Source organism: Stegodyphus dumicola, chromosome 3 (assembly GCF_044657685.1).
Source record: "Stegodyphus dumicola isolate Sdum_Otavi_A_Nest chromosome 3, ASM4465768v1".
Classification (NCBI taxonomy): domain Eukaryota; kingdom Metazoa; phylum Arthropoda; class Arachnida; order Araneae; family Eresidae; genus Stegodyphus; species Stegodyphus dumicola.
The window spans coordinates 165,649,284-165,659,753 of NC_140770.1; the positions used below are offsets into that span (position 1 = coordinate 165,649,284).

At 33.2% G+C, this 10,470-nt stretch overlaps 1 protein-coding gene across 1 annotated transcript; it reads right to left on the reverse strand.

The window, feature by feature from the left end:
- Nucleotides 1–351: 351 nt before the first annotated feature.
- On the reverse strand, nucleotides 352–10,131 carry LOC118180121 (uncharacterized). The gene is made up of 3 exons (XM_035349261.2): nucleotides 9,979–10,131; nucleotides 4,384–4,755; nucleotides 352–573 (listed from the first exon to the last, which is right to left on the reverse strand). The coding sequence occupies exons 2-3, from the start codon at nucleotides 4,709–4,711 to the stop codon at nucleotides 563–565; spliced, it is 339 nt and encodes a 112-aa protein (XP_035205152.1). The 5' UTR covers nucleotides 4,712–4,755; nucleotides 9,979–10,131; the 3' UTR covers nucleotides 352–562.
- Between the last annotated feature and the right edge of the window lie 339 nt (nucleotides 10,132–10,470).

Sequence of the window (10,470 nt, forward strand, 5' to 3'; positions counted from 1 at the left end):
TTAAGTGTTTTCATTTTAAATAACATGTACAATTTTTGTCATTACTCATTTAATAATGGCCGACAGATAATAAGTTATAACCAACGGACATCATATGCTGCAATTTCTATAGAGGGCATCTTAAAACATGAACGAGTACGTTTTAGAACTATTTAGTTTTAGAACTATTTAGTTATTTTAGAGCGTTTTAGAAAAGAGATTGTAAATATATTTAATATCTTAAGCAGCTTGTGTTTCTTCAACTACATCCCTATAACAAAGGATATGAATTTTTTAATAGATTATTTTACAATTGTGCAAAAATTGCGAGTCGCTGAGTAATGAAAAAAAGAACAAACCTTTTCAAAACAATGCAGTTTTAAGACTTTTTTTATAGTCAGCATTTATTGTCATCTGCATTACAAATCGCAAACGTCAAAAAACGCAGATAAATGTGTTTGTGACTAGGAGCTCTGGGAAGACAGGAGAATGGTATGTTAGGAGCTTGTGAGTACAAAGTAGATAAATCTGACGTTTCGTTGTTTTCTTATTGCAGCTGCTGACATCAGAGATGGGTAGACTGTCAGAAATAATCTGAAATTAAGAAAATATTTCTTTTTTATATCATATATTATAAACTGTTTGCAAAATGAGAGTAGAATGAAGGAGAAAGAAAAGGTATTTTTAAGATACATATTGTTTTTCAAGTTAGTTTAAATAAAAGAGAAAACTCAGACTGTGTTCGGTTACATCCTTTTGGAAATAAACTTAACGTGATATACATCCTGTTTTTTTTCTTTCTTTATTACGTGCTCTACCAATAAGCAATACACAATGGAAAGAGAAGGATGCCCATGCAAGACGTTTTAAAGAAAATTGGCTCATATCGGAGTTACATATAAGGAAAAACCACGAAAACGCCCATGCAACCAGCCCGTTCACCAGAACTCGAACTTCAGACAGAACTACTAGTGTTGAGCGGCTTTTATCACTCCGCCACTGGCGAGTCTATGCATTCTGTTTGGATGTGAACATGTTTGTTTGGTATACGATACGAGTTCGATAAGCTACAACTGCGCGCATTACACTTGTTCACTTCTTTCGAGACGATGCTATGTTTGCCCATTAGCGTCAATACGCTTGTTGCTACTGTTCAGTAAACAACCCGCTCTTACATTTTCAAGTGTTTGTGTGGTTTATTTGCTTAAATGTTTTGCAAATTCGTTAGCAATGAGTTTTATGAAAATTATAGCGAAGAGTTAAAGCGACAATGAAATTGGTTAGGATCACCATGCAAATGAAAAAGAGATTGTCGAAATGTATGAGGATGACATGAGTGTCTGGACTTTTAAACAGTGTTATAATAATAACAGCTATTTATTACAGCAAGATCTTTTATAAGACCGGCTTCATTATTTCCCCATTATTTCTTATTGGAAAATTCACTTGGCATAAGTCCAAGGATTTGGAAAGGATTAAAATAAATATTTGAAGAAAACATTTTGAAAAGTTCACTGCAATTTTGAATATGATATTGACCACTGACAGCGAAACCTATTGAGAAAGGAAGTTAGACCTTGAAAGAATCTCAGTTTATGCATATATGAATGATGTACCTTTTTTCCCAATGAGAGTAACATTTTGCCGAAATCGTAACAAATATCCTTCTTTAAGAATCAAGAAGGAGTTAATCATTAAATCAAGTTGGAGGCCTCTTTGCACATCCGAAAGACGACATCTATTCAAATTTTGCGCTAAATGAATGAGCGTGGCTTTATTAGTGAAACTGTCAACAAGGAAATAATGTTTGCATTAAATATGCGATGTAACTTTATGCTTTATATATCTCTTCCGAAAAGGCCACTATGAGATTTGAGTCACGAATGCCTTTATTAGACGTAGATGGCTGTATCAGCATCTTACTGAGTCTGAACGACGACGTGTAATAGAGCTGCTGCGTAATATACACTGCATGTCTATGGCGCATCGCACTGCATTTCCAGCAGACATTCAAGCTTTTCTTGGCACCAGAGAGATACAGGAAACTGTAACAAATCGATTACTTGACGCCAACTCTGTTCCAGACCCCTGTAAGCAGCAATATTACTAACTATAAATCACGTCCATGTGTAGTTTCGGGGATGTTAATCTAGAGCTCATTGGAGGAAGGGGGTGACGATCTGCTGTGCTTTCAGATAGCAGCAGTTTCTATCTTGGTGCCAGTATTGATTACTTGAGGGAGAGCTCTGAGCCAGATGCTCTGTAGCAGCAATATCTCTAACTATAATCTCCTGAATCTGTGACTTCGATCAGATCTGGAGCTGTGACCTGGAGCTCATTGGAGAGCTGGGTGAAGATCTGCTGTGCTTTCAGGTGACGGCCGTTTCTATCTTGGTGCCAGTATTGATTACTTAAAGGACAGTTTTGAGCCAGACGCCTCGTAGCAGGAATAGCACTAACTATAAATCACCTCTATCTGCGGCTTCGGGGATGACAAGCTAGATGTCACTGGAGGGCTCGAGGGTGGATCTTCCCCGCAGCAGATCTTTGCTGTGCTTTCAGATGACAGGCGGTTCTATCTTGGTGCCAGTATTAATTGCTTGGGAGACAGCCCCGAGCCAGGCGCCCTGTAGCAGGAATATTACTAACTATAAATCACTTCCACCTGCGGCTTCGGTGATGTCACTCTAGAACTCATTAGAGGGCTGGGTGAAGATGTGCTGTGTTTTCAGATGACAGCCATTTCTATCTTGGTGCCTCCTTGGTCTTTCTCCAGGAGCACCAGAAGAATTTTTAACACGGCCAAGTTTCTGAATTATAGCTAGATTAGGTGAAAACATTTCAAAATAAAAATTAAAAGAAATTGCCTTGATTTAATTATTATACATATATGTATATATATAACGAGTTAAAATGAAGTTGGTATCAGTAAATAGAATACAAATTAGTATAATGTAAAATTGATTTATCAATCGATTCCAAAATGGAAACTTATATCGAAAAGTATAGTATCATTTAACTATATTCAAAAGCAGATACCGGTGTCTTAATGTGTGCTTATATATTCTAAAACAAACGATTATTTTAAATGGCAAAACTGAAACTTTCAAATATTAATGTCTGAAATTTGTCTTAGACATTAGAAGAAAACGTTAATTGCTATAGGTATGCTTATTTAAAATATAATTGTTCGTGATTATCGAATGTGCGGAAAAAAGTGTAAGTCATGTACCACTATGCCTGCAAGTAAATAAGTTAAGAAATTTTCCTTAGATGCAATTCATTCTTTAAAGCTGTTAAGAAAGACCTCCAAGAAAGGTGAAAATAATGGTGCACAACAAAAAGTGAGAAACTCGCGAAAAAACGATTTCCAAGTGTAACAACGAAGGAATGTCAAAAACCTTTCACTGCATTTCACATTCTAAATTTTTTCAAAATTCGCTTTTAGAAGATTATAAATTTCGTCGATAAAAGTTATCAAAATTCGTAGTTTTATTTTATTGTTAATCTTATATCCTGCTTTAAATGATTTCTAAATCATCTATTTAGTCGTATGAAACCTATCTAAAAATCGGTATTTCTGATTTCAAGTATTAATTGATTCTCAAATCTTTAGATGGCTTTGTTACAAGGGTTTGTTTCGTAAAAATATACTTTATATACAAGCTAATGTATTGCAAAATGTGTTTTAATCATACATATTATGTATTTTTACTCTCTCGAAACTGAATCATAAACTTATGCAAATAAGCCAGAATGCTGTGAAAGTCGCCAATAATTGCCAATAATTATTGCTATAGATGCTAGATTTCTAGGGAAGCTAAATTGTCAATAATTATTGTTATAGGTATGATTATTTGTGTAAGCAATTTGTTTATCTGTAGTAGTAATAAATAAAATATCTGAGGAGAAGGAGTCATGCCCATACCAGTAATTAAATAAAAAATACAAGAAAGAGCAGAAGAAAGTGGCTAACATAAAATTTTATAACTGAAGCTCTAAAATAACTTCTTACACTTTACTGTTAATAGCTCAATATAGTTACAGGTATTGGTAAACATAATTATAATTGATGTTCTAAGGTACTCTCTATTAATGGTTTCATGTTTAACGCATTCCCAATTCTTGCATCAATATATCCTCAGTGTATGATTTAACATATTCTCAATGCATTAACAATATTGCTTCAGCAAAACACCAAATAATGGATTAACGCTTCACCATCTTTTAGTTGCAACTTTTTAGTACCATAATTTGATAATGCTTCAACTAGATTTTTAACAGCGTATTCAAATAGTTAACGAAAACTGTAATCCTGAAATTGGATTCAGAAACTCGTCAGAACTATTCATTAGAACATTCATCGTTTGTTTTATTACAGTATTTACCATGCTTTTAACTTACTGTAGTAATCGTAGTTCATGGGATAATTCGGCCTGTTGGCATAAGGATTCTCTTGACCCATGACAGTTCTCATCAGATTTTCTAAGGCAGAAAGCTGTCCATTCGAATTCGGGTAAATTGGGTAAGGCTGTCGGTTTGCGTTGGCGAACACTTGGCCATTGTATCCGTCCGTCATGGCTCCAGAACTCGCAAAATTTCCATTCGGATCAATATCATGCTTACATATCCTTTCGCCGTTTGCGTTCATCACACAAGACATAGATGAAGAATATCCGTTGCATGCTGCCAGGATAGTAGAGGCGATGGCAAGGAACAACAGTAGACTCATTGCAATTCACTAGCGGGGTAGCTTAACTAAATGTAATCCAACTTCTGTAAAAATAAAAATCATTATCATTATTAATTAGCTTTATCATGGTTAAAGAAACTCTTGTGGAAAGATTAGAACCTTAAAAGATTGATTCTTCGAGACATTATAATTCAGGATCACATATTTCGAAATACAATATAAATTTTAGCTTTAAATAAGTCGACGAAAATACGTTATATTCCCAACAGGATATTGAACATTATAAGGATACAAGGTATTTCTCCCGCTTTCTTAGCATGCCTTCGTAGTGTAGTGGTCAGCACGCTGGGCGCGTATTCCGGGTATTCCAGTTCGATTTCCGGCGAGGGCTTTTTCATCTCACTTGCTTCCAAAAAAATACCTAATGTCTCTACAAGGAGATTAAAATTGCTGAAAACTCTTAATAAAATTTGGTGCAAGTTTATTCTAAAAATTTCAGGGAAAGATGGAATGAAACCAAAGGAATGTTTTTGATTCATGTTATGATATATGTCTCTTATGTTATTAAAAATTAATTTTTTAACTATAAATGTTAAAATTAAATTTTACGATTGGTTTATTTGATTATGGCAAAGCACTCGAGCGCTATCTGCGTAGAGGGAAGGATGCCTTCGTGAAAGCCCTTCTAAAAAAGCTGGCTCGTATACACGTTACGCATATGGAAAACCATGAAAATGCGTATACATCCAAGCTGTTCACCGGGATTAAAACGTCGGACCGAACTACCAGTGTTTAGCGACTTTACCTGTTGGGCGAAGAATTTCGCAGATAATAGGCTAAATAATGTAACTTCTTTACAAATATCTTCGCCACTTTTAAGCATCAAAATTTGAAAATACAGATATCCCTGCTATAACACGGTAGATGGGTTCCTATAAAATACCGTATTGTGTGGAACCGTGTAATACGAGACTAATAACCAATATAAAATAGAAGGATGAATTCCGAAAGCATTTAAAAACAAATACATTTTTAATATTTTGATTGATTTAAATTTAGACTTTTTGCAACCAGAGATGTCTTTTCATCATCTGACAAACGATTCGATGTTTGTATTTGCATCTTCAAAGAAATTTAAAATATAATTTCTCTATAACTACTCCTAAAATCGACAAAGCTAATTAGTAGCACATACCTAAAATGTTTTCAAAAACTTTTTTCTTTTTTTTTCAAAATCGCAGTTACGTAATTTATGCAATCAACCAACTGAACACTTAGAGTTCAAGATACGTACTGTGTAAATGATAGGCAAACATAAAATTTCAATGGGAAAGAATTTTTCCGAAATGACATATACCGATTGTTTTTCCATTTCGATTCTACTACTCAAATTATGCCAAAGTGCCAAGTTTTGTAAAAATCGCACAAGTAGTTATTAAAAATTTAACTCTCAAAATTTTATCTTTTCAATGTTAATTGAATTTAGTATATATTTATTAATATGTCTTTTCTGTTCAGCAAACGTGTTTATTGGTTGTTCAGTAAACGTGTTTACTTGATTCCTTTCTCTCTAATTTGAAACTTAGGTTCGATATAAATAAAATCCGCAACTATTTTCTGATTTGTTTTTCAAAAAACGTATTTTTTAGTAATTTTTCGAAAAAAAAATTGAATTGCAAACTATAAAATTTTTGTCATCCGCTTAAAGTAGATATATTACTGGACCAAAAAAATTAGAGTTTTATTCAAAATTTCCAAAGATAGGTGAATTTGTATATTGGAGCGTTTTGAAATTTGGCATATTTGTTGTAAGCGATAATAATGCCAAATGTGGTTACACACTTTGTTAAAAATTAATTGAAAGAATGAACAATGCATCTTTTTTTTTTTCCATTCGGGCACAATGATAGGGAAAGTAAACTAGATTACTATAAATTAAGAATTTCTCCAAGTTACTGAGGAAAGGTCCGCCAAGATAAATTTTTAAATTTCTCAGCAAGTTTCGCCCTAAATTTTAAAAAATTTAACATTTAGGCATAATTTAAGTCGTAGACTCCAAATATGAAAAACAAATTGGTATATATTTCAGAAAAGTTCGATTTTTTGTCAAAATACCTATGTTAGAGCAATGCTTTATACAATTATGTCTCGGAAACGCGACTTCGTATATATCCTAAATCGCGCTTCCGAGACATGAAAAAAGCAATTTAAATTTTGTCAATCTACCCAGTAGAATGGGAGATATAGGACTGCCTTTTTTTTTCCTTTTTTTTTCAGAATGTGATACATAAAGTGATACATAAAGTGTTATATGAAGTTTTACACGTATTCATTAACGTGTTAGAATGAAACAGTGTTACTATGCAATAAGAGAGTCGCCAAACGTTGCCAAAATGTCGCCAAATTCGGCGACTTTTAACGATTTTTTACCCAATTTGGCGATAAAAATTAGTCTCCAAAGCTATCACCAGCTTGGTGGTACCTCGCAAATTTAGATTATCGCAAAATTAGATTTACCTCAACGTTAAATAGATTTCCCCCACTAAGCTTACCTTTCCAGCATAGTTTTTTCTTTTCAGACTTTTCATGCCACACAAAAGATATTTCAGTTTTACATATAATTTAACTAAAATTATTTACGTATGTATAAAATGCATATGTACAGAAATACATATGTAAAGACAGCCATTTACCTCTATGTTCTTGCCCATATAATCTTATTTTTCCCGCAGAGCTTCCCATTTTGAGGTACTTCTTGTTACATTACACATGAGATTCTCTAATTTTACAGATAGCTTTACTAAAAATAATTACATACATACAAACTTCGTAACAATAAAATGTTATTCTAAATACATAAAATGTTATACATGAAATTATAACGAATACATTCTCACATGTCAGCATTCATTATTAAATTGTTTTAAAATAACTGCGTTCAGTAAACGTGTTTTCTTGTCTTTGTTGCACATTTATTTAATTATTATTAAGAAAGAGAAGTTAATTTTTGTATAAAGTACAGGGAAAATCAGCCTTTCGGATAAATAATAACATTTAAAAAGATTTGCTTAAATTCTGATTCTATTTTTTAAGTATAAATAAAAATTATTATATAACATAAATTGCTATTGTTCTAGAAAATATTTTTCAAAAGCGTCATTTTCTAAAATTTGTAGAAAACAAAGATGACACTTGCTTCAGCCGAGAGTCGAACCTGTTCAGTTGCTTGGATGGCAGGTATGCTAGCCGTTATACTACCGAGGTGGTGGAAACGGGTCACATCTTTAAATTTTTCAAGATGAGAGTACGGGAATTGATCGCTGATGGCTTGCAAAAGTTGGCCAAAGAAAGTAGAGCTCAAAGTTCGAAGAGAAAACAAATCAACAATACTGAACCGTAACGGTACTTCTACACCGTGATTTCCAAGACATTAAAGCCTTTTGTAGCATCGGAAGAGGTATTTTATCCCATTGTTCGCGAACAACTTTCCAAAGTCTAAGCAGGTTGTAGGTCGACGTTTGGACAAACCGCTTTTTAAAAGTCCAAAAGAGCAAAAAATACATCGGTGATAGATCAGGAGATTTATTAGGGACATGGGTGAAGGAGTATGGCTATAATACTCGTTTCTTGTTCCATTTTTTTCCAGGAAATTAACAGCGGATTAACCTGTGGCTACTTGCTTTTTCTTCATACAGTTCTACTGATTGATCAAACTATGTGAAAAGAGAAGGAATTTCGTATTTGAAAACTAGCTGTAAAATATGTTTTTGATAATAAGTGGAGTTGATCTTAACAATATTCCCCACTTTCTTTATTTTCAAATTGCCGTTTTATGAAAAACCAGCAACAATCATAAATCCCTTAGAGAAACTTTCTTTAGATTCCTTGACCCATGTTTTAAGATTTTCATCTCCTCTTTGATGATAATAAACGGATCTTTTTTTATTGCAATAAATGGATCTCTTTTTACTGCGATCATTTCAGTACACCCAAGATTTTAACAACATCTTTAAATTTTTGTCCGGATAAATATTTCTTATGAAGAATTCTGCAGCGCGTTTCTACGTTCGGCGATATGTCGTATAGAAAGGCTATGCATATTATGTTTTTTTTTTCCACATTTTAAGATTCATATCAGACTTAATCACTTTGTTTATAGTTGACGAGGAAATTTTCAATGATTTTTCAAATGTTATTTGACTTGGCGGATTTTGTTTTAAAGATCTTAAACATTTAAAAAGTAAGATCTTTAGTGTTTTAAAACATTTGTTTTAAAACATTAAAGATCTTACTTTTTAAATATTCCGTTTTTTCCCTGAATAAGCATTTAGAGCAATTTTTTTTAACTTGTAAGGTTTATCTTAATTTATCTAACAGTTAGTTTTTAGTTAAATGTTACTTTCCTGCCCTCTCTGAATTTCAGCTTACAACTTCCGGCCAGAACGAGTCTTCAGAATCGCGGTCAAATGCAAATGAGGAGAAGAAGTATTTAACTGTGAAGTTCTACTGACTTCGTTAGAGAGCCAAAGATTCTATGATGCGCACATTAGCCTTTTGTTTATACTCTCTCTAAAGCTATTTTACGCTCGGCCGTACTTTAGGCCCTTGATAGCTTTGCCGTTAGTTAGTGTTAAGGGGCCAGTTAGAATCTTGATAGCTTCGGCTATATTTTTTCAGTTAAGATTAGTTAACTTCTGAGTTTCCTGAGTTCAACCCCGAGTGGTGGCTTTATTGTAAACTCCAAGAAGGAGTCTTCTGTGAACATTATTTGGAATAATAAAGATATTTAACCCTTCTTGAGTATTTGTTCTCTGTCTACAGAGCTAAAGCTATTATTCACTTATCAGCTCTTAAGTTTGAAGTTTTTTAACTTTGTTATTGACAACATTACTTATCGTAGCTTTAGATCGAAAAACCATGTTTTTGCAACGTTTTGCAATAACTAGATTCGAATAATGTTCTTCGGAAAGAGCACAAACATAGCTTTCCATCCATTGCTCCTTTAAAAGCGACATTTTTCATGAAAACAAAACTGTTAAGTAGCAGACGGTAATTCATACTTTCAAAAATATATAGTTGCAGTTAAAAAAAATTTTCAAGCAGAAGATATTTTTTGCAGCAAAGCAAAATCGTCTAAAAAATTTGCTAACAGCCTCTATAAAAGTATAACATTTTACAACGCTTTTGCTGTGAAGCAAAACAACGAAACATTTATACATTTTATTCTAACTTACTAAACTTCTAAAATGTCGTAACATGTTATTTTAATATTTCTTTAAAACAAATGAGGCAAGAAAAAAACTTACTTTTACAACAGAGCAAAATCTCAGATCCGCAATCAAAATAAATTCTATGAAGACTGGACGAATATTCTTTGGACTTTTTATACAGAATACCACCTAATTATCTCGTAAACTTACAACTAATCGCCATTTGTCACGTCATCCAAAAGCAGCAATTTTTAACTTCATATCCTTGAAATACCCATTTTTCAGATTTATCTTTACACCGCTGTGTGTGCATAATATACAATATCAAAAAAATGCCTAGCTCTAGAAGGTTCCGCTGATACGTAATTTGGTACTTAGACTTCACCTACAGGCTCGAGAAAGAGTCATTTTCTACCTGAAATCTGGAATTCGTGATGCACGTTCTGGAGTTATTTGCACTATGAATTGCAAATTACATCTATATTTGCAAGCATACTTGAAACAAGTCTTAAATTTGAGTAATGATTATAATTTAGATTCAGGATATTCCTTTGCCATTCGGACTTTGTGTTTCAAGTGATATAGTAA

What these genes read in the sequence shown, in the direction of transcription:
- LOC118180121 (XM_035349261.2), bottom strand. Translation starts at nt 4,711, where the DNA reads ATGAGTCTACTGTTGTTCCTTGCCATCGCCTCTACTATCCTGGCAGCA.